At 41.6% G+C, this 24,478-nt stretch overlaps 1 protein-coding gene across 1 annotated transcript; it reads left to right on the top strand.

Annotated features, from left to right (window-relative positions):
* The first annotated feature begins 7,466 nt into the window (after positions 1–7,466).
* tp53inp1 (tumor protein p53 inducible nuclear protein 1) lies at positions 7,467–22,732 on the top strand. Its single transcript, XM_060920687.1, has 4 exons — positions 7,467–7,702; positions 15,434–15,758; positions 19,630–19,981; positions 20,452–22,732. Exons 2-4 carry the CDS (start codon positions 15,635–15,637, stop codon positions 20,702–20,704), a joined length of 729 nt encoding a protein of 242 aa, XP_060776670.1. The 5' UTR covers positions 7,467–7,702; positions 15,434–15,634; the 3' UTR covers positions 20,705–22,732.
* The last annotated feature ends 1,746 nt before the right edge of the window (positions 22,733–24,478 follow it).

Below are 24,478 nucleotides of genomic sequence, written 5' to 3'. Positions count from 1 at the left end.
TAATTTTACCCATTTTAGGCATGAAGGTTAATGGGGTTGTTTTTGACTCTCACCCACTTCTCAAGAAACTTGAACTAATCCCACTGGCCCTACAGTTATTATTTTTATTCTTTTTCTATCTGCCTATTTTTTCCAATGAATTTAGTTGATTACATTTTCCAAAATGGTTGGCATGGTGGTGTAGTGGTTAGCGCTGTCGCCTCAAAGCAAGAAGGTTCTGGGTTCGAGCCCCGTGGCCGGCGAGGGCCTTTCTGTGTGGAGTTTGCATGTTCTCCCCGTGTCCGCGTGGGTTTCCTCCGGGTGCTCCGGTTTCCCCCACAGTCCAAAGACATGCAGGTTAGGTTAACTGGTGGCTCTAAATTGACCGTAGGTGTGAATGTCAGTTTAACCTACTTAATTGATTAAAGTGTTTTTTGTTTTAATTTTATTAACTGCAGTTGTCTCTACAGTATTAGATCAGATGTTGGTTGCCCAATCTGTTCACTGTAACTTGCGGTTTGCTTATCTGATAACTTTTAAAGCTGGTAAAAGCAAAACAAAACCAAAAACCGATTTCAAGACGTGGTGAAAGGATGCTTTCTGTAATTAGGATTTCTGTCAGAATTTCACAAAGTTGTCAGGGTTCTATGGAAAACAACATCCTGCTACTACAATGATATCAGCTGATTACGTCTTTAATAACACCTTCTACAGTGAGCTCTTGTCCGTGAACTTGTACAAGAAGTTCAAAACATACCATAAACATTAACAAAATTGCATAAGCCAGGTACTCGGTTATTGAGAGATCAGCTGTACGGTACGCCTAGTGTTTCATCTCATCTGCTAATTTGAATAGTGTGAAAAGTTCTGCTTCACATACTCATTACTTTAATTGGGCAACAGAGAAATAAGATGTCAGAAAATATTTATTTTGTAGGAAGAGTACACACTGCTTTTATTAATCGAACTGTGACTGACAAAGAAGTGTGTAATTCTGACAGGATTATTGATCCTTGCCCAGGAACAAGTGATTTCAAGAACTGATTCAACATTAAGTTCGATTTCATCAGCTAGATATGACTAAGCAGCTCAAAGAACAGGACATTAATTACCTTCCATTACTTCCACAAATAAACTCTTGAACACTGGGTTATTGAAAGAGTATTTGCACATTCCAATAATTTTCTGAAACCAGTTCAGGGATGGCAGTGTGGTGTAGTGGTTAGCGCTGTCACCTCACAGCAAGAAGGTCTGGGTTCGAGCCCCGGGGCCGGCGAGGGCCTTTCTGTGCGGAGTTTGCATGTTCTCCTCGTGTCCGCGTGGGTTTCCTCCGGGTGCTCCGGTTTCCCCCACAGTCCAAAGACATGCAGGTTAGGTTAACTGGTGACTCTAAATTGACCGTAGGTGTGAATGTGAGTGTGAATGGTTGTCTGTGTCTATGTGTCAGCCCTGTGATGACCTGGCGACTTGTCCAGGGTGTACCCTGCCTTTCGCCCGTAGTCAGCTGGGATAGGCTCCAGCTTGCCTGCGACCCTGTACAGGATAAATGGTTCCAGATAACAGATGGATGGACATTTCACAAAATGTAAATCAATGAGTAAGTTAAACCATAACATTCCTGGTTAGGATAAAGTCATTACTGATCATGAATGTATCCCCATACGGTACAAGCCACCTGCCACATCCAGTGCACTCCTGTCTGGCCTTTTATGGTCCTGAAAGCTTTATACCTATCTATCTTTCTATATCCTCTGCAGTTTAAGCCTGTTTTTTTGCTTATCATTTTGGTATGTCATTATAAAAGCTGCATTGTTAAGTTAATGGCATTAAATGACAGGATGTTGCACCTGTCAGTTGCCAGATTGCCTCAGGCTGGACACTCCCTGTGTGTGTGTGTGTGTGTGTGTGAGAGAGAGAGAGAGAGAGAGAGAGAGAGAGAGAGAGAGAGGTTTAGCTGATGCAATCTTCTACCCAGATGTCAATTTGTAAGCTCATTTACATGATCTCTTATTTTATCTGTGTGTTATAATTCATCTCCACTACACTACTGTTTTACACATATGAACATGGTATTGTATTACTTCCAGCTCTGTGCTGTTCATCCCATTTATAATTGCTTTTAAAAAACAAATCAAGCGATTAACTATGTTAAGTGGTGTTAGTTATTTAGTAAAATTAATGGTACACCACAGGTTAGGATTGTATTTATCATGATGTACATGAGACAGCCTACAGATCGATTTCAGCCTTGACCACCAAATTTCAGCCGCATTGCACATTCAGTCCTTCCCTGGGGAGTCAACATCACTCAGTTTAACCTACTTAATTGATTAAAGTGTTTTGTTTTAATTTTATTAACTGCAGTTGTCTCTACAGTATTAGATCAGATGTTGGTTGCCCAATCTGTTCACTGTAACTTGCGGTTTGCTTATCTGATAACTTTTAAAGCTGGTAAAAGAAAAACAAAACCGATTTCAAGACGTGGTGAAAGGATGCTTTCTGTAATTAGGATTTCTGTCAGAATTTCACAAAGTTGTCAGGGTTCTATGGAAAACAACATCCTGCTACTACAATGATATCAGCTGATTACGTCTTTAATAACACCTTCTACAGTGAGCTCTTGTCCGTGAACTTGTACAAGAAGTTCAAAACATACCATAAACATTAACAAAATTGCATAAGCCAGGTACTCGGTTATTGAGAGATCAGCTGTACGGTACGCCTAGTGTTTCATCTCATCTGCTAATTTGAATAGTGTGAAAAGTTCTGCTTCACATACTCATTACTTTAATTAGGCAACAGAGAAATAAGATGTCAGAAAATATTTATTTTGTAGGAAGAGTACACACTGCTTTTATTAATCGAACTGTGACTGACAAAGAAGTGTGTAATTCTGACAGGATTATTGATCCTTGCCCAGGAACAAGTGATTTCAAGAACTGATTCAACATTAAGTTCGATTTCATCAGCTAGATATGACTAAGCAGCTCAAAGAACAGGACATTAATTACCTTCCATTACTTCCACAAATAAACTCTTGAACACTGGGTTATTGAAAGAGTATTTGCACATTCCAATAATTTTCTGAAACAAGTTCAGGGACGGCGGCACGGTGGTGTAGTGGTTAGCGCTGTCGCCTCACAGCAAGAAGGTCCTGGGTTCGAGTCCCGATTATATGAGTTACTACAGTATATTCTTCCTGGCAGCTCGAACCAATCTGGCCATTTTCCTCTGACCTCTCTTATCAACAAGGCATTTCCACACACAGAACTGGCGCTCAGGCAGTGTTTTTTGCACCATTCTGTGTAAACTCTAGAGAATATTGTGTGTGAAAACCCCAGGAGATCAGCAGTTTCTGAAATACTCAAACCAATCCATCTGGCTCAAACCAACACCCACAGTGCCACAGTGAAGGTCACAGAAATCACAATTTTTCCCCATTCTGATGTTTGAAGTGAACATTAACTGAAGCTCTTGATTTGTATCTGCATGATTTTACACAAGCACTGTCGCCTCACAGCAAGAAGGTCCGGGTTCGAGCCCCGTGGCCAGCGAGGGCCTTTCTGTGCGGAGTTTGCATGTTCTCCCCGTGTCCGCGTGGGTTTCCTCCGGGTGCTCCGGTTTCCCCCACAGTCCAAAGACATAAGACATGCAGGTTAGGTTAACTGGTGACTCTAAATTGACCGTGAGTGTGAATGGTTGTCTGTGTCTATGTGCCAGCCCTGTGATGACCTGGCGACTTGTCCAGGGTGTACCCCGCCTTTCACCCGTAGTCAGCTGGGATAGGCTCCAGCTTGCCTGCGACCCTGTAGAACAGGATAAAGTGGCTAGATGAGAAGTTCAGGGACTCATTACCTCATTAACAAATGACTTAAATAATCCACTCTGTTCATATGTACTCAAGTCTTTTTCAGTACGTATGAGAGTTTGTCTTGTGTTTATTTCATTTGCTTATTTGTGTTTTGAATAAATCATGCAATATTACAAATTCTGAATGTCTTGAGTTATTTGTTAAAGGAATAAAAAATGATTGTTTTGGGGAACCGAAGTGTGATGATATGCTTGGTAACAAACATGTCCCATTTCCATACATATAGCATTCATTGGACATGTGATTAGGAAAGAGGAGCTAGAATGCACTGTAATTGGTGGAAAAGATTGAAGGAAAGAAGGCAAAGATAAATGACGATAGAAACAGCAGCCAGAGAACTGGAAATTAATACCAATGAACTGATCTTGACCTGAAAAAGGAGTGTGTGTGGGCCATGGCAATCAAAGGTTAAACGACATGGCACCTAATGATGATATAGCATTACTTATGATGTAATTGCATATATACAGTATGTACACAAATTGTGAAATATAGTAATGTTTGAGTGTAGTTGGGATCATTGAATATTGGGATATACACTTACCGACCACTTTAATAGGAACTTATTCTTGATTCTAAGATTCCTGTTCTTGGTTGGCACGAGTAGACCCCAATGTGCTCTTCTGCTGTTGCATGCTGAGGTGCTTTTCTGCTCACCACAGTTGTAAAGAGTGATTATATGAGTTACTACAGTATATTCTTCCTGGCAGCTCGAACCAATCTGGCCATTTTCCTCTGACCTCTCTTATCAACAAGGCATTTCCACACACAGAACTGTCGCTCAGGCAGTGTTTTTTGCACCATTCTGTGTAAACTCTAGAGAATATTGTGTGTGAAAACCCCAGGAGATCAGCAGTTTCTGAAATACTCAAACCAATCCATCTGGCTCAAACCAACACCCACAGTGCCACAGTGAAGGTCACAGAAATCACAATTTTTCCCCATTCTGATGTTTGAAGTGAACATTAACTGAAGCTCTTGATTTGTATCTGCATGATTTTACACAAGCACTGTCGCCTCACAGCAAGAAGGTCCGGGTTCGAGCCCTGTGGCCGACAAGGGCCTTTCTGTGCGGAGTTTGCATGTTCTCCCCGTGTCCGCGTGGGTTTCCTCCGGGTGCTCCGGTTTCCCCCACAGTCCAAAGACATGCAGGTTAGGTTAACTGGTGGCTCTAAATTGACCGTAGGTGTGAATGTGAGTGTGAATGGTTGTTTGTGTCTGTGTGTCAGCCCTGCGATGATCTCACGACTTGTCCAGGGTGTACCCCGCTTCTCGCCCATAGTCAGCTGGGATAGGCTCCAGCCTGCCCGCGACCCTGTAGGACAGGATAAGCGGCTACAGATAATAGATGGATGGATGGATAACTACATCAAAAAAATCAATTCATGAAGGACTAGATATCACGTCTGACACTATAATAAGCAGCACCGGAGCACCCCAGGGAACGGTGCTGGCCCCTCTTCTCTTCACCCTGTACACCGCGGACTTCTGCTACAACTCAGAGCTGTGTCACATTCAGAAGTTTGCCAATGACACAGCCATCGTTGGGTGTATCAGTGACGACAGAGAAGAGGAGTATAGGAGCCTGGTGAGGGACTTTGCTGTGTGGTGCAACAGGAACCATCTGCAGCTCAACACCTCGAAGACCAAGGAGCTGGTCATTGACTTTGGGAGGTCCAGACCAAGGTCACGACCAGTTCTGATCGAGGGAGTCGAGGTGGAGGCTGTGGATTCCTACAAGTACCTCGGGCTGTGGCTGGACAGCAAGCTGGACTGGACTTGCAACACCAATCACTTATACAAGAAGGGACGGAGCAGGTTATACTTCCTTAGGAGGCTGCGGTCCTTTAACATCTGCAGGAAACTCCTGTGGATGTTCTATCAGTCTGTGGTCACCAGTGTCCTGTTTTACACCGTGGTGTGCTGGGGGGGGCAGCACATCCAAGAAGGACACATCCAGGCTGGACAAACTGATCAGGCGGGCCGGCTCTGTGGTCGGCATGAAGCTGGACTCTCTGGTGACGGTGGCAGAGAAGAGGACTATGGACAAACTATTGAACATCATGGACGATGCCAGTCACCTTCTGCACACCGTCATCAGCAACCAGAGGAGCCTGTTCAGTGACAGAATGCTCCTTCCCAAGTGCAGGACGAACAGACTCAAAAACTCCTTTGTCCCTCACGCCATCAGACTGTACAACTCCTCTCTGGGGGGGAGGAGGGGGAACAGGAGGACAGAGGACGGGAAGGAGCAGTAGCCTTTCTCAACTGGGGTGCCGTCTGGCTTCGTTAGGGGTGCCGTCAAAAAAATTATATATTCTAACATTGAAATAAATAAAATGAATTAAAATTCCAAAAAACGATACACTAATGCAGATCATCGCTGCTTCATGCATCATCAAAATTTGTCTCACGGCCCCCTTTCCCATGTCACAACGTCACTCCCAGGGTCAGCGTGACTGCGTATATTTTATATGGGGGTGCCTTGAGAATTTGCATAATTCTGAAGGGTGCCGTGACTGAAAAAAGGTTGAGAAACGCTGGCCTAGCCTGACAAAAAGCAATACTGGACAATGTGCAATATAAAGTGCAATATCTCTCCTTCTCCCCCCTTTCCCCTCTTCCCCATATCTTATTCTTTTTATATTTGTATATGTAAATACTTAATTTATTTTAATTTATCTAGAAGTTTTTCTCTGTTTCTTTTCTCTGTTTATCTGTAATGATGCTGCTGGAATCTTAATTTCCCTGAGGGAACCCTCCCAAAGGGATCAATAAAGTTTTATCTAATCTCATCTCATTATCTCTAGCCGCTTTATCCTGTTCTACAGGGTCGCTGGCAAGCTGGAGCCTATCCCAGCTGACTACGGGCGAAAGGCGGGGTACACCCTGGACAAGTCGCCAGGTCATCACAGGGCTGACACATAGACACAGACAACCATTCACACTCACATTCACACCTACGGTCAATTTAGAGTCACCAGTTAACCTAACCTGCATGTCTTTGGACTGTGGGGGAAACCGGAGCACCCGGAGGAAACCCACACGGACACGGGGAGAACATGCAAACTCCGCACAGAAAGGCCCTCGCCGGCCCCGGGGCTCGAACCCGGACCTTCTTGCTGCGAGGCGACAGCGCTAACCACTACACCACTGTGCCGCCGTTTTATCTAATCTAATATCTCAGCAGGGGTGGCACGGTGGTGTAGTGGTTAGCGCTGTCGCCTCGCAGCAAGAAGGTCCGGGTTCGAGCCCCGGGGCCGGCGAGGGCCTTTCTGTGCGGAGTTTGCATGTTGTCCCCGTGTCCGCGTGGGTTTCCTCCACAGTCCAAAGACATGTAGAAGGATAAAGCGGCTACAGATAATGAGATGAGATGAGATCAAGCAACATTGATGACCCTCTGGTATTTTGCTGGCCAGTCATTATGAGGGTTGAGTTGCTTCCAAACTTGTCCAGTCTTGCCTTTCTTTGGACTGGGTCACGTGCGTTGGTGACAGTCTGTCAGAGCCAGGCGCGGTCGCTGATTGGCTAGCCGAGTTTAAACAGGCCCATCCCATAGGCTGGCTGAAGTGACGTCAACAACGATCAGCTGCTCATTTTGCACAACAATAACAAAAGGGAGCAGTGAGAGCTCGCAGGGACTGAGAGAGAGAGGAAGAAAGAAAGAGATCCATGCTTGCGTTTGCGGGTCCATAAGATAGTGTTTTCTTCAAAGAAGAAGTATTTATATAGATATATTTATATCGTGTAATATTTTCTACCTCAACCTTCAAGCGAGCTGAGTTTAGTTTGTTTTTTTTCTTTCAACGACGCGGTTTCCATCTTCCTGTTTACACTAAAGCTCTGCTGCAGGTGAGTCTTTGTTGTAGACGGTGATCAGTTTTGAGCTGAAAACTCAACCCGTTTTGATGTGATCGCTTCACTAAACAGTGCGTGTTGTGGCGAATCCGTGTGCTGTATCTTAGTCTGGCTTTCTTACTGAAAGGAAAAGAAAATGTTTCTCCTTTTTGTTGGTGTAAAGCCCTGCGCAGTGCTCTGATCTGATCTGCTCTGCTCAGCTGGGCTGTACTGGCTCTGTCCACCCGGGTGGTGTAGGGTTTCTGTGTGGATCAACACGGATACATCTTTTTTTCTTTTCTTTTTTTCTTCTTCTTCTCTACCTTCAGCACAATGTAAGGCATGTTTTAACTCCTCTTCCCCTGAGGAGCTCTGTTCTCATCCTCAGCGTTTGCTTCACTCAGAAACTCGGTTGGTCTTTGTTTTTGTGAAGGATTCTGTAAAAAGAGTAACATGGGGCTGTCTGTAAGGGCCCTGAGGAGACAGACAGGGGCCCAGAGAACAAAAAGCTCTCCAGCACAATAAGAGCAGGAAGAGTTGCCTGTGGCGCCCCTACTGGTGTGATGCTGCACTCAACACAGCTGGATTCTCATCTCATCTCATTATCTCTAGCCGCTTTATCCTGTTCTACAGGGTCGCAGGCAAGCTGGAGCCTATCCCAGCTGACTACGGGCGAAAGGCGGGGTACACCCTGGACAAGTCGCCAGGTCATCACAGGGCTGACACATAGACAACCATTCACACTCACATTCACACCTACGGTCAATTTAGAGTCACCAGTTAACCTAACCTGCATGTCTTTGGACTGTGGGGGAAACCGGAGCACCCGGAGGAAACCCACGCGGACACGGGGAGAACATGCAAACTCCGCACAGAAAGGCCCTCGCCGGCCACGGGGCTCGAACCCGGACCTTCTTGCTGTGAGGCGACAGCGCTAACCACTACACCACCGTGCCGCCCAGCTGGATTTTATTTTATTTGTTTATCCTTTATTTTACCAGGAATGTCCTATTGAGATACATTTATCTCTTCTTCCAGGGAGTCCTGGCCAAGGTGGCAGCAAATAAAGTGTTTCAATATACATAGACAACATACACATAGGACATGCAATATTAACACACATGAACACATAGACATTCCAGACGTTATGGACAATAAAAAATGAATTAAAGGTTCATTCAGGGTTAAAAATTATGAAAAACAATGGCACTGTTGTGTGAGAACTGAGTTTAAAAGATTTTTAAAGACATTTAGGGAGTCCAAATTTAAAGTATTTTGTAATGTATTCTACTTGTGCTGCATATGAACTAAATGCAGATTTGCCCAGTTTTACTATTCAGTTGCAAGACTTCCCATAGACCTTTCTTTAAAAAAGTTTGTCATTTATTAGTAAATGTATAATACATATGGCCAAATTACTCAATTCTGATTGGTTAATCAAGGAGGGTTTTTTTTTATTTTTTATTTTTCCTTAACATGGGGCCGTATTTCTGAAATGCTATTGGCTAGTTCGTTGCTTGGTTACAGTTACAAAAATTAGCAAATTGTGTCAACAAAATGGCTTTTGTAAAGAAGTTCTAATAAAATTTTGTAAAGCACTTTCAAAATCCTCGTGTCCTGATGAAAGACGCTTTAGAAACTGATTCAAATGTGCAAGATAGTCTCGCGCCTTGATTGGTTCAGAAAACGTGAATGACAAATGTTGTGAACTTGAATGGCTTCCAAAGTATGAATTTGGTCCTATATATTATAAACAAGTAATCGTATGATTCCTTGTAAAATTAATTGAAATTGCCCGAGTCGATTTTCAAAACTTCGAAATCACTCGTGAAAATCCTTAATTTTACTCTGCCCCATACAGTTACCTATACAAATAGACAAACATAAGCAAGATGATGTTGGGGGGGAGGGAACCCCGTTATTGACACAACATTTCTGTGGCCAAGTAACTGAAATCATCTTTTGGCTGCTCCCGATTAGGGGTTGCCACAGCGGATCTTTCGTCTCCGTTACTCCCTGTCTTCCGCATCCTTCTCTACCACATCTGCCATTTTCATGTCCTCTCTCACCACTGACATTATAAAATAACTGGAATAGTGTGCGCAAATCAAAAATACACAAGTAGAAAGGTTATTCTTCTCTCTACTTATACCCAACGTCACATCACTTTTAATTTTAATATAGCCCCAATTCAAAAAAAAAAAAAAGAGTTGGGATGCTGTGTTAGAGTTAGAGTCTGGGTGCTAAACTGGTCTGTCTGCAATCCAGATTTGTCTCCCATTTCAAACATTTGGCGCATTATGAAGTATAAAATATGACAAAGGCGACACCAGCCTGTTGAGCAACTGAAATTGGATATCAGGCAAGAATGGGACAACATTTCTCTTCTTTTTCAAAGCTACAGCAATTGGTCTCGTCAGTTCCTGAACGTTTAGTGTTGTTAAAAGTAGAGATGATGCAACACAGTGGTAGACTTGCACCGTCCTAATTTTTCTGAAATGTGTTGCTGACCTCAAATTCAAAATGAGCACATTAAAAAAAAAAAAAAGCAGTAAAATTTCTCAATTTCAACATTTGATATGTTATCTTTGTACCCTTTTCAATGAAATATAGGGTTTCCATGATTTGCGAGTTATCGCGTTCTGTTTTTATTTATAGTTTACACAGTGTCCCAACTTTTTTGGGGTTGTATTTCTCATTTCCTCAGCCTTTTGTAGAATTTGAAATTAAATCCATATTTTTCACAATAAATTAATGGCTCCTGTATGGAATCAAAGGTCTTTTTGTTACCCATAAAAATAAGTGATTTTCTCCATAGACAGGCAGGAAGATGTCTCCCAGAGCCACTGATTTTAAGCTTTTCCATGAGGTATTTTGTATGGAACGAGCATATGTTAATAAGTGCTTTCTTTCTCTTTCATAAAAATTGATCATTTGGATACATGCCAAGTATGAACAATTGAGGGTGTAGAGAGAAATTTATGTCCAGCATATTATATGTATATTGCATGCAATGCCTCCCTCACCTTCACTCTTGCATACAATGAAAGTGTTAATTTTTTGGTATGTTTTTAAAAATATGTTGATATTTTCTTTCTTTTTCCTCTTTTGCTTTAAGGGAGTATTCCTGTGTTGTTGGCTGTTTTTTTTTTTTTTTTTTTTTTCCCCCTCCTCAGTATAACCTCTCTGTAACGGGTATGTGTGTGTTTACCGCCGATGATATTTTCTAACTCCTTTCCCTGTACTGAAGAAAGAACTGAAAATTAAGTTTGCTCCTTCAGCAAGTGTCCTTCCATTAAGGGAAATTTAAGTCAAGCTTCCCCCCCCCCCCCCCCCCAGTACAGGGAAACGTGTCAGAATTATCAAGTTATCATTTAATATGTTGAGGCGTATTTAAAAAATAGTGCTGGACTCCTCTCTGTCTTAGATTTTACTTGGCTAATGCTCTTCAGTGCACTGACCCCTGTAGCGAGGAGGCGTGAGACACTGAAGTGACTGAGAGAAACGTGCTCTAGGTTAAGTGGTAGCTGTTGCGTGTAAAACACCAGATAAGAGAGACATAAGGGGTGTTCACACGGCACATATTTGCATCGATGCTGCACTGATGTATTTTGTTGCAATATATCTTGCACCGGTGTAAGTTTTGTGGAGCGTTCACACGTCACAAACCTGCTTACTAGAGAGAAGCGTGTTCGCACCGGTGCAGCCCCACTTGCGTTCACACGGCAGTTTTTGCGACCGCGCTATACGATAGTAATAATGCGGAAATGAAATATGCGCATGCGTGAAAATGTACTTCCTTTTCCCGGTTGTCATGGCATCACCAAGCGCCGGGAAAACAACGCGGATGAAGACACCAGTGTTGCCAGATACTGCTGACGTTTTCCAGCCCAAAATATGTTCAAATCCGCCAAAATGCACTTAAAACCGCCCAATCTGGCAACACTGGAAGACACACAGTTCTGTTGTTGTTGATATTCGCCATTTTGGAAGCGCAAAATACCAGGATGCAAATTATGCAATGCCCGTATGTAATCAAATCTCCTCACGCGTAGCGAGTCTACCCCTGTAGCGTTCAGACGGCCCATTTTATATCGGTGCTGCCCTGCAAACTAGCATTTACTCCGGAGTAAATTTCTTAAACCACCTCCCGAGCAGGGTTGGATTTGGACCGGTTTAAGCAGCTTTCAGGGGCTACACTGGTATAACTTTGTACCGTGTGAACGCTCTACCGGGGCAGCCCCGGTGCTACACCGGAGTAAAAGTTGCCGTGTGAACACCCCTATAGTCGAGTATCATAACATGGTCTGCATGAATCCCGTTGAACTGCAACTAATTCCAAGCTAGATGGAGATCGTTTGACGTGCTGTGAGGATAAACCTATAATTTATCCTGATTATACAGATTTCAGATGTTTATCTGCTTAACCGAGAACAAGTTTGCTGGATATGGTTTAAGCTTTGTCCTGGTCTGTGAAGGATTTTTATTCTGTGATCCCCTTTAACCAAACAATTTGGTCCAAGACTAGGTAAAATCTATTTACAGTGGTGCTTGAAAGTTTGTGAACCCTTGAGAATTTTTCTATATTTCTGTATAAATATGACCTAAAACATCCATCAGATTTTCACACAAGTCCTAAAAGTAGATAAAGAGTTAAACAAATGAGACAAAATATTATAATTGGTCATTTTATCTATCCAATGTTGCATATCTGTGAGTGACAAAAGTATGTGAACCTTTGCTTTCAGTATCTGGTGTGACCCCCTTGTGCAGCAATAACTGCAACTAAACGTTTCCGGTAACTGTTGATCAGTCCTGCACACCGGCTTGGAGGAATTTTAGCCCATTCCTCCGTACAGAACAGCTTCAATTCTGGGATGTTGGTGGGTTTCCTCACATGAACTGCTCGCTTCAGGTCCTTCCACAACATTTCGATTGGATTAAGGTCAGGACTTTGACTTGACCATTCCAAAATATTAACTTCATTCTTTAACCATTCTATGGTAGAATGACTTGTGTGCTTAGGGTTGTTGTCTTGCTGCATGACCCACCTTCTCTTGAGATTCAGTTCATGGACAGATAGGGTATTAGGCAGAAAAAGAAATTTACCAGTCAAAAATAATATTTTATATAATCCTGATAAGCGCCGCAGGTGCGAAGACGAGCGCCGCAGGTGCGAAGACGAGCGCCGCAGGCGCGAAGTCCCTCTAGGGGGGTCTGGGGGCATGCCCCCCCAGAAAATTTTTGAAATTTAGACTTCATTTCCTGCATTCTAGGACATTTTCAGGGTGAAATGGCGTGTAATTTTTGATCAGAAATATTGCATATTTTTACTTTGTATTTTTTTCAGTTTCACTCCTGAATGTATCAGATGTATGTATGGTGTTTGATTTGGTAACAAAAGTGAAAAGAAAATAAACAACAATGAATTGTATATAATCTTTTGATCTAGTTACAGTATTTAATAAAAAAAAAAACCAACAGTATTCTATTTTACCATACCCCAATGAAACCCCCCTTGTTAATCAATGTATCACACATACCTTTTCTGTCTTTTTGTGGAAAAACGAATCAGTTTTTGTCACATTCAATTTGGGGCGTTTGTTGGGATTCATCTTGATCCAGAAGAGTGAGTCAGCAAAAAAAAATGCGGTTCTCCCGCCAAGAAAGAGGAAACTACAACGCAGGGTGTTTGGCAATTTTCGACCAATCAGAATTCGCGATTTATTCAGTCCGCATGTTACAAGATTCAGTGCGGGCCAAAATGGCGGAAACGATGAAATATTCTGATTTTTCATTTCAAGTTTTCAGTATTTTTCGTATTAAACTGTGTTTCTTACGATTTGTAAATGATGGCGGAACCACACACGGACTGGCCATCGGGAGTAGCGGGAGTTTTCCCAGTGGGCCGGTGGTTCAGCGTGGGCCAGCGGAGAAAAAAAAAAAAAAAAAAAACAGTTGCGCGCTGGCCTTTAATATGATAAGCAATGTTAACAGTTTCTTTAACAAACTGTTAACATTGCTTATCATATTAAAGGCCAGCGCGCAACTGTAATAAGCAATGTTAACAGTTTGTTAAAGAAACTGTTAACATTGCTTATCATATTAAAGGCCAGCGCGCAACTGTTTTTTTTTTTTTTTTTTTTTTTCTCCGCCGGCCTACGCTGAACCACCAGCCCACCGGGAAAACTCCCGCTACTCCCGATGGCCAGTCCGTGTGTGGGCGGAACATAACTGGATTTATCGGATGACGTGGGAGTATTCATGTGCGAAAATTTTCGGCATTATCGTCCGTTTCAGTATCCGTCTGTGTGTATACTTGCCCGTTGAAATCGGCAATTGCCCGTCAAATTTACGGGTGGACGGGTCTCTGCCTAATACCTTATGGACAGATGTCCTGACATTTTCCTTTAGAATTCGCTGGTATAATTCAGAATTCATTGTTCCATCAATGATGGCAAGCCGTCGTGGCCAAGATGCAGCAAAACAGGCCCAAACCATGATACTACCACCACCATGTTTCACAGATGGGATAAGGATCTTCTGCTGGAATGCAGTGTTTTCCTTTCTCCAAACATGGCGCTTCTCATTGAAAGCAGAAAGTTCTATTTTGGTCTCCTCTGTCCACAAAGCATTTTTCCAATAGCCTTCTGGGTTGTCCACATCTTTAGCAAACTGCAGACGAGCAGCAATGTTCTTTTTGGAGAGCAGTGGCTTTCTCCTTGCAACCCTGCCATGCACACCATTATTGTTCAGTGTTCTCCTGATGGTAGACTCATGAACATTAACATTAGCCAATGTGAGAGAGGCCTTCAGTTGCTTAGAAGTTACCCCGGGGGCCCTTTGTGACCTTGCTGACTATTACACGCCTTGCTCTTGGAGTGATCTTTGTTGGTGGACCACTCCTGGGGAGGGTAACAATGGTCTTGAATTTCCTCCATTTGTACACAATCTGTCTGACTGTGGATTGGTGGAGTCCAAACTCTTTAGAGATGGTTTTGTAACCTTTTCCAGCCTGATGAGCATCAACAACACCTTTTTCTGAGGTCCTCAGAAATCTCCTGTTCGTGCCATGATACACTTCCACAAACGTGTGTTGTGAAGATCAGACTTTGATCGATCCCTGTTCTTTAAATAAAACAGGGTGCCCACTCACACCTGATTGTCATCCCACTGATTGAAAACACCTGACTCTAATTTCACCTTCAAATTAACTGCTAATCCTAGAGGTTTACATATTTTTGCCACTCACAGATATGTAATATTGGATCATTTTCCTCAATAAATAAATGACCAAGTATAATATTTTTGTCCCCATGTGTTTAACTGGGTTCTCTTAACCTACTTTTAGGACTTGTGTGAAAATCTAACGATGTTTTAGGTCATATTTATGCAGAAATATAGAAAATTCGAAAGCGTTCACAAACTTTCAAGCACCACTGTAAGTCAGTAAATTGTCAGATTTGGTGAATGTGTTCGAGCAGGGCAATCGCTGAACTGGGCTGGACTCCAAGTTTCCAAGACCAAATGGTTTAAACATCTGCGTATCCTCAGTAAATTGCATGCCAAGTCATGTTGATAATCTAGTTCATACACTCAACTGGGTTGACTGATTTGGGTCTTTTGTTATATATCAATATAACAAAGTGTTCTTGATGTCTTCTGTTCATTCAGTGCCTGCTGCTGTAGTGAAATGATGGATGATTAATTTTCTCTCTCTCTCTCGTGCCCATGCTTTGTTCACAGGGCCTTAACTTTTGCACACCTGGTGAAAGCTATGACTGAGCTTTAAGTGTTATTAATACGTGAAGGAGAAACTCATGCACTTCAGCACCTTTCCAGAGGCTTCTATGAGCGACTCTAGCAGCTGATGACCAAAGAGCCCCATCCTCAAGCGAAACTAGCAGGACTGATCTGGCCCCCTCGTCCTCTCCCAGCTCCCATACCATGTTCCAGAGGTTCACCAGCATCCTGTTCGGGGATGCCCTGGAGGAGGCCGGTGAATGTCCTGCAGATGTGGGCTTCAACAGAAATGAAGACGATGAGGACTGGATCCTTGTCGATTATCTCGGTTCGTGAGGTTTCATCCACTATAACCATATAAATCTTTCAATTTGAATATTAAAGACACACGTTTTCAGACTTGAGTGCAACGTTGAGTATTAAAAGCCGGGGCGTTTCCTGCAGACTAACCGAGCGTGTTGATTGGAAAGTCATGTCTGCAGTGACCGCAGTGGCCGTGATCGCCTGCTAGCGAGCGATGTATTGCGATGGCAGGCTGTAGTATACAGCCATGTGTCCTATCATGCAGGGTGTGAAATATTTCAGGTGCAAGGAGATCTGTCTGGCTCGGGTCTCTCCCCTGAGGTGGAGGTATTTGCAGCCAGCAAACCTTTTAATATATCATTGGTGTAAAAATAGCACTGTTTTGGTCACTTTGACCTTAATCACCTGAAGCCCAGCTGGGAGATATGAATGCAAGGCACCTAGACATGATGCATAGAACCTTTCAGCCCATGATTAAGGTCTAGACACTTAAGTGGACAGTGGTAACTCGGTTCTTTGCTAATGGCTGAAATTGCTATTGATCAGTGTGATGTTAAATCCCAGACGAGCCACTGTTGGGCTGTTTTATCAAGGCTGCTAATGATTAGTGCGTGAGATCACTTGTTTTGTTTTTTTTTTGCTGACAAATTACAGCTTTATGCCCTTGCTCTGTTGCCTTGTTTACCTTTTTCTTTGCATGGGTTGTGTCCTGTTTCACTTGTATGCTTCTTTACAAAAACCTGTAAGCCAAATGAATAAATGTAAATTTGTAGTACCACACGCTTGCTTGCTGCCAGGTTAGCTGGGTAAGATACAAACCCAATGCTTTGCCTTTTTTTTTTTTCTTGTAGTAATCGAAGCTATCGTGCAATCTTTCCGCTTCGTTTTGTAGATGCCATGGTCCAGTCTGTCCATGCTGATCAGAGGATAGGACTTAATTGGGCCAGGAATAATGATTATCTATCGTAGTTTAAGAAAGTAAAGCAAATGAAGTCGTTTATTTGATAGCTTCAGTGGGTTTTAAAAGCCCTTAAGATTTGTCAAGTTCAGTTTTACTCTGTTTTTTGCAGGATGCCCCCCCCCCAAAAAAAAAATCAGGGGCGACGATTGATTTGAGGAAGAATGGATAGTTTGGGTTGGGAGATAAACAGAAGAGCAGTTATAGGTTTAATCGCTCGAGACCGGGGGAATCAGAATTTCACAATCGTGGAGAAATCACAATGCAAAGAGTTTCGTGGCAGATCCATGGCCAAGAGTCCGGGTGCACCAAAGCAAGCCAAGTAAAAGAAATCGTATAGTCCTTGGGTACATGCCAGATATCTGTGTAATAGTCTGGAGACGAAGGATAAACAGTCAAGCTGTCTGTGTGCCATTTATTATTGAGGTTGCTTATCCAGCAAAATCGATAAGAAATACCAGCCTACTTGTTACATAATCATCCCATTGTTTGGCTTTCCCAGAACAACCTCTGGACTAAACCAAGCATTAACCCGGCTGTCCAGGTTGGACCACTGCAGCGGAATGCTTTAATTAAACACTTAAGAATTTCAAAATTGCGGGCGGCGTGGTAGTGCAGTGGTTAGTGGTGGTCGCCTCACAGCAAGAAGGTCCGGGTTCGAGCCCGGTGGCCGACGGGGGCCTTTCTGTGTGGAGTCTGCATGTTCTCCCCATGTCTGTGTGGGTTTCCTCTGGGTGCTCCGGTTTCCCTCACAGTCCAAAGACATGCAGATAGGTTAAAGGGGAACTGAAGTAATTTTGCTTTATTTCTTAATTAACGTGTTCAATTACGTTTTCGGTTTTATTAACCTTGTATCGTGACTCATATTGGTATATAATACTTTTATCGGCCTTTTCGGTTTTTAGCCATGTTGAATGTATAGTTCGTATTATCCATGGCAGGCGGCGCTTATCCACGCGATCTTCACGAGACTTGTGTGAGACTTCAAACGTGAAGTGTCAGTGCTGCCATTTTGAAAACTGTTTACACAGCGGCCAGATCATTCCAATTTAGATTAATTTTGAGATTTGCCAGCTTCATCAGTGATGGAGATTATTCCATACGACTTCAAACCAACGTGGAGTAGAGAAAAGCTGAAAAGATGACAGGATAAGGACGAGTCCGTCGTGCTGGTATTTATGTCATTACTGTTGCACAATTAAAGCATGCCAGATCAGGCGGCTGGTGGGTTTTCAAAATAATAAATACATGCATGTATTTTAGTGATAAATACATATTATACTGAGCGCATTTCCCACAGAATCCTCAGTAAGGTTTCGGACAGCACTACAAAATGGCGTCCCCACTATCTATCTATCTATCTATCTATCTATCTATCTATCTATCTATCTATCTATCTATCTATCTATCTATCTATCTATCTATCTATCTATCTATCTATCTATCTATCTATCTATCTATCTATCTATCTATCTATCTATCTATCTATCTATCTATCTATCTATCTATCTATCTATCTATCTATCTATCTATCTATCTATCTATCTATCTATCTATCTATCTATCTATCTATCTATCTATCTATCTATCTATCTATCTATCTATCTATCTATCTATCTATCTATCTATCTATCTATCTATCTATCTATCTATCTATCTATCTATCTATCTATCTATCTATCTATCTATCTATCTATCTATCTATCTATCTATCTATCTATCTATCTATCTATCTATCTATCTATCTATCTATCTATCTATCTATCTATCTATCTATCTATCTATCTATCTATCTATCTATCTATCTATCTATCTATCTATCTATCTATCTATCTATCTATCTATCTATCTATCTATCTATCTATCTATCTATCTATCTATCTATCTATCTATCTATCTATCTATCTATCTATCTATCTATCATATAGAGCGCCCTATATAGTGAGTAGGGAGCGATTTCGGACACAGGGAAAACTTCCGGCCTGATTACGTCAGCATTTAAAGGAGGGCGCGCACGTCTTTTGACGACGTTGGCAGATGTTGGTCACTTTGATTTCCACTGTACGTTTTAATTCCGTCCTATGAAGTCTCGCACAGGTCTCAGCAAATCTTGTTTATGGCCACTGCTTTGACATATGGACTGATATATTACACAGCATATTTCAAACACTCATAACTTGCTATAGCAGTGACAAAACAGCTGTCAGAAATGCATTCCTATATTTTATAAAATGAGAAATAGAATTTTGATGATAAAAAATTTGCCTTCAGTTCCCCTTTAACTGGCTACTCTGAATTGCCCATAGGTGTTAATATGTGAGTGAATTGTTGACCCCAAGCCCGGAAACAGGAGGGTTGTGGCAGGAAGGGCACCCAGCGTAAAAACTATGCTCCCAATTAATATGACCTGTCGAGGATGTGGCAGCGACCCCACACACAAGTAGGACGAGCAAAATTGTGTTCAGACATTACGACATATTTAATGCGTAACTTTTTAGACAGTGATTAAAAATTAATTGGGGGGGGGGGTTTTCCTGTTATTTGTCATCCTTCAGTTTATTTTTGAGTCTTGTAATAGGATTACTCTACAAATGTTTCACTGAAAGCCTTTATTGTTTGACTGACTGAGCTTAGATATCCTGTATATTGCGCCCTCTACAGGTCATGCCATGTAATTATCCCTATCAGGTTCCCATTGTTTACACCATTGACTGCCAAAAGCAAAAATAGCAGTGAACTATGAAAACAACATGCCTCTGCACTGGGGTTGTTGACGACACAAACGTCTACCTTGAGTTTACTTGATTTGTTCTCTTTTTTTTGGATGGATACTTCACAAATCCCATTCCTCGATGAAGTGTTTTGGCATGCTTTTTTTTTTTTTAAAAGATCCTTATTGAAGAGTGTAAATATTGATCTCCATTGTGTGATCCTCTAGCTGAAGCTTGCTCCAGTGCGTGTGAGGACGAGTTGATAAACGTCTGCTCGGAGAACAGAGATGCTCCTGACTGCCCTGTGCGCTGCTCCTCCTGCTCCTCTCTGGACTCGGCGGCGGACACGGACTCCGAGGACCGAGGATTCTTGCACATGGAGGAAGAGTGCGGTCTGGAGGACGGCTGGTTTATCACGCCACCGCCCTGCTTCACAGCTGGAGGAAGAGGTCCAGTGATTCTGGAGACCAGTCCTCTGGAGAACCTGCTCATCGAGCACCCCAGCATGTCTGTCTATGCTGTGCATAGCTCACACCAACGCCAGCTGAAGGAAAACGCCTGTGAACCCAGCATCCTCAGGTAACTTAACCAGCTTTCAGGGTTTTTTTAAAAGCTTGAGTTGACTCGCATAGCTACCTAGAAAGTTAAATGTACTTCTTTGTTGCAGTACAGTAGATAGAAATGTATAACGAGGGAGAAAAATAATGCTGAGAAGACTATATGCAGTGCTTTTTGATTTTGGCTTTATTTTAAAGATGGATGCAGAGCCGTGCTTAAGCATTCATCCCCCTTGAACTTTTCCACATTAGGTTGCAACATGGAACTGAAATGGACTTAACTGGGACTATGTCATGAATCTACACAAAATTATGAAAAGGTCAAGGGGTGAATCCTTATGCAAGGTACTGTAGGCAGTACTGCCTCCGAAATGGCACTTCTCACTCAACTAGTGAAAGTGTTTTTTGAAATGTCTACTATAACAGTCATCTAAGTGATTATTGCTACGTGGCTGGCTTGGTGTAAATAGTGTGCTCTTGTTCCTTGTGCAGGTCTGAAGTTCAGTGCAGACCCAGTCACGGTACTGGCTACTATGCAGCCGCTTTCAACGCCACACGTGCCAGCTTCCTGAAGCAGGCCAAAAATGGGCGCCTGGCTCAGAGGATTCGGGACAATGTGCAGCGCCAGCAGCTGTCCCGTAACGCGCTGCGCCGCCTGAATCTGCTCCGTGTTGGGGGAGCAAGGAAGGCCAAAGCTACCGCAGGTCATGTCCACCAGCCCGGGCAGAGGCAGTACAACTACTGAGACCGTTGCCACTGTGCTCCCCCAAATAATTCTCTCTCTTTCTTCCCAGCTCTGTGCTAGAAGTTAGTCTTTCTTACATAGACACAGTGGGATCCTTCAGATTCAATAGCATAGGTCACTTTACTCCAGTGCAGGTACCAATCTGCTTGAGCGCCTGTCCAAATCAGGATCTGTTTAGCTCTGGTTCTACCTGGAGCTGACAACAACAACTTTTATTTTAATCGTCACAAACAGAGCCTCGTGTAGTGTGAAAGTCGTTTTTTTTTTTTTTTGTTGTCTTTTGCATGTTGTATTTCAGTGGACATGCAGGAATTGTATCATCCTGTGCCCACTTGCTTCAGATATAACAATGTTCATGGCAATTTTATTTTTTCATCAGCTGTTTTTTGTTTCAGAGCAAATTGATGTGATGTTCTATTTCAGAAAAATTCCTTTTGCTACAATATTTTAAGTCTTGTCACTAAAAGCCTTTAGTAGTACATTTCCAAATATGTAAGATATATTTAAAAACAAACCTTATGGAAAATATTTTTAAAAAGGGGGGGGGATCACATAGTATATACCAGTATGAAGTTGGATGAGGTTGTGTTATCTGCAGTGTATGCTAGGGTGTGTACAGCTTTTTTTTTTTTTTTTTAATGGTAGCAGGAATTTTCGTATTGCATTGTAGTGCAGAAAAACAGTCGAGCGTTCTCTTGTTGGTTTGCTTTGAATCTGCCATACATGTCTCAGGGTCACAAGACGGTCACTTGTGCGCTATTAAAATGCAGATTACTTGACGATTGTTAATTGTATTTGTACATACTGAAGAACTTCTTAAATTTGTCATTGTGTACATTGCCTTCTTAACATTTGTAATTAATTACTTTTAACGAAGCTGAATGAAAGCAAAAGGCTTGCTCTAGGACTGCAAAGACGAAGTCTTTCTCTTGACTGTTAAAACCTGCAAACAATGAGTAAAACTGTTGGTCTTTTCCTGAAATGTCTTTACATAATTCTTTTCTTTCCCTCCCTGTAATAGGCTTTGATGCTGTATGACTTGTTTTATTAGTTATGTAGGATGTATTTGCGGAGGTAAATATTTAAACCTGACATAGCAACAATCTTATTCTTTGGTAGTATGGGTGGGTTTTTTTTTTTTGGTGTGTTTTTTGATCAGTTATTTTGTCTGTATGTTCAATTACCTGTCTGAAATAACACAAAATAGTGTCGAGACATGCTAAATGTTTTGTGTGGATGAACTAGTCTGGTCGAAATGAAGTGCAGGCTCAATTCGTTGCAATCACAACTGGTGTTCACAAAAATATTCACTGTACTTGGGTGAGCAAACTGAATAACACCTAAGATGATCTAGCCCTGGGCACAGGAATATGACGTGTTATTTTGCTTATTTCATTTAGAATTGTTTTCTATGGTGTTTAGGGATTTATTTTTTCTTTTTTAAATAGTTGCAGTTATCGGGATTTTTAGTAAATGTTACAGCTTTGTCCACTTTGCATGATTGTGTTTGGAGGAGCAGCATTTCTTTTTGTCTTCAGCAATCTAACTCTTGATAATAACAGGGATTTTATTTTGCCTTGAAAGCTGTTAAGGATCTCGTGCCTTCCAGGTTAACAGTGTAATAATGCATTAGTGGAGAACTTGAATTCTGTCCAAAGGGACTTTAACTCACTATGCACAGGGGGGTAAAATTGTCTCTGTGAGCCGCTCACTCTGTCCCTGTTTTTCCATAAAAATGTAGCAAAAGGTTCTCTTTGTGTTTTTGTGTAGATTAGTAATAATGTACCCTTGGTCGTTAGGTGTCGGAGAATTATTTTGCTTTTCGGTTTACTGGAATAAAATAGCACATTTGCCAAAAGAGTAGAATTAAGTATTATACTGTTTTATTTTTCCCTTTCTTATACTGTGGATTCATATTTAAGTGTACACCATATTTTGTTTGTAACTAGCACAATTTACTGTTGTAAAGCCTCTTGTCATAATTTCTGCTTGTTTATTTTTCAATAAATGCTTTTTTTTTTTAATGAACACATTTTGTATTTTCACGTTAAAAAGCTAGGATAAATTGGGGAAATGGCACACTATCCTGTTTGTACAGTTGGGTAATTACATGAACTAATCGTTTTACATTTAATATTTTATGTACATAACACAAGTCTGAGACACCCTGTTTGTTTTAGTGCAAGCTTTGTTATAGATTTTTATTCTGACTTGTACAATATGGAGTCTCTTCCTCCAGCTGTGCAGCAGGGCACTGGTGGTGTGATAAAAGTGCAGCTTGTACCTGAGATTACTATTGTTTCGACAGGAAAGAATACTATAAAACAGTAGTAAATGAAATAAAGTCAACAGTTGACCCTTTGCTTTAAAAATATTTTTGTCTCCAGTACAAAGGAAATGAGCTGTAAGTTTTACTGAGCGTCTTGCAGAACCAGCCGCAGTTTTAACTGTCACACTTGCTTCTTAGTTTTGCACCAAAACCCAGCAGCCTTCATCACGTTTTCTTTTTTGATCTGAAAAGTGGTCTGTTTTGTAATGTGCTGCTCAGATACAAACATTTTTGCAAATTCAAAGTGTTTGTCATGTGCACAGTAAGGACATGTCCTCTTGCTCAATGAAATTCTTAGTTTATTGTCCATCATGAATGCCATTTACAAATAAATAGGCGGAAGAAATAATACAAAGTAAAGGCACTATAGTGCAAAATAAAAGCCAAAAAAAACCCCCCCAAACACCCAGTATAGTACAAAATAAAGGTATACAGTGTAATACAAAAATAAGGCAATGATCGGACATGGCAGCAAAAAGGGTAGTAAGGTGCAAACAAATGTACACAGTCAAGGACAGTGGTGTTTTTTTTTAATTATTTATGAATTTAACCAGCCAGCCAAGCTGATGGAGCATGTAATTTATGTTTGTGTATATATATATATATATATATACTCGCCACTTTTTTTAAAATTAGAATACGGACTAACTGGTGAGTTACAATGTTTTCCTGTAACATTTAATTTTGTGCTGGAAAACTAATGTTTGGAACTCTTAAAATGTTTTTGTACTGACTCGGCAACGTAGAAATCATAAAATAGAAATAGTATGAAAAAAAATAGGATGCCTAAGACTGTTACTGTAACTCACCAGTTAGTCCGTATTCTAATAATTTTTTTAAAAAGGTGAGAATATATATTACATAAATTAGATGCCTCATTAGCTTGACTGGCTGGTTAAATACATAATAATTTAAAAAAAAACAGCACAAATGCTGATTTGCTAACTGCTATCACTTCAGCACGTGTTGACGCCTGGGTTTGTTTACATTCTCAAGCAGCAGCACGTTGTTTCTGCAACAATGTACCTGATTGGCCAGGCAGATCCCAAGCTCCGCCTCTTTTCCGGTCTCATATCAGGAAGTGCCAGTTAAGGCTAAAAACCATTATTAAATGTGGTATAAATGTGCTATTCGGTAAAGGAAGTGCACGGGAATCGTGTATTGGGTGTTTGGGCGCGAGTTTGGTTTGACCGCGAAATAAGAAAAGCGCTCTTTTTAGACAAAAGTCCCTGAACTCAGCCGCACAGCAAACACACCAGCTGTCAGGAGTAAACACGCTCAGACGTGGTGAAAACGTTTAATATGGATCCGTTTACATCTTAATGATGTCTCAGGCAGAGGATTAGTTTGAGCACAAAACCGTGAGGGTTCAGGATTTAAATAATGTTCCAGCTCGAAAGGGATCAGATCCCGCGCATGCGCACTGGCGCCCTTTATAAAGGTTG

The sequence above is a fragment of the Neoarius graeffei genome, chromosome 5 (genome assembly GCF_027579695.1).
Source record: "Neoarius graeffei isolate fNeoGra1 chromosome 5, fNeoGra1.pri, whole genome shotgun sequence".
NCBI classification, from domain to species: Eukaryota; Metazoa; Chordata; class Actinopteri; order Siluriformes; family Ariidae; genus Neoarius; species Neoarius graeffei.
Note: the sequence above shows the minus strand (reverse complement) of the source record. Positions and strands in the feature narration are given on the sequence as shown.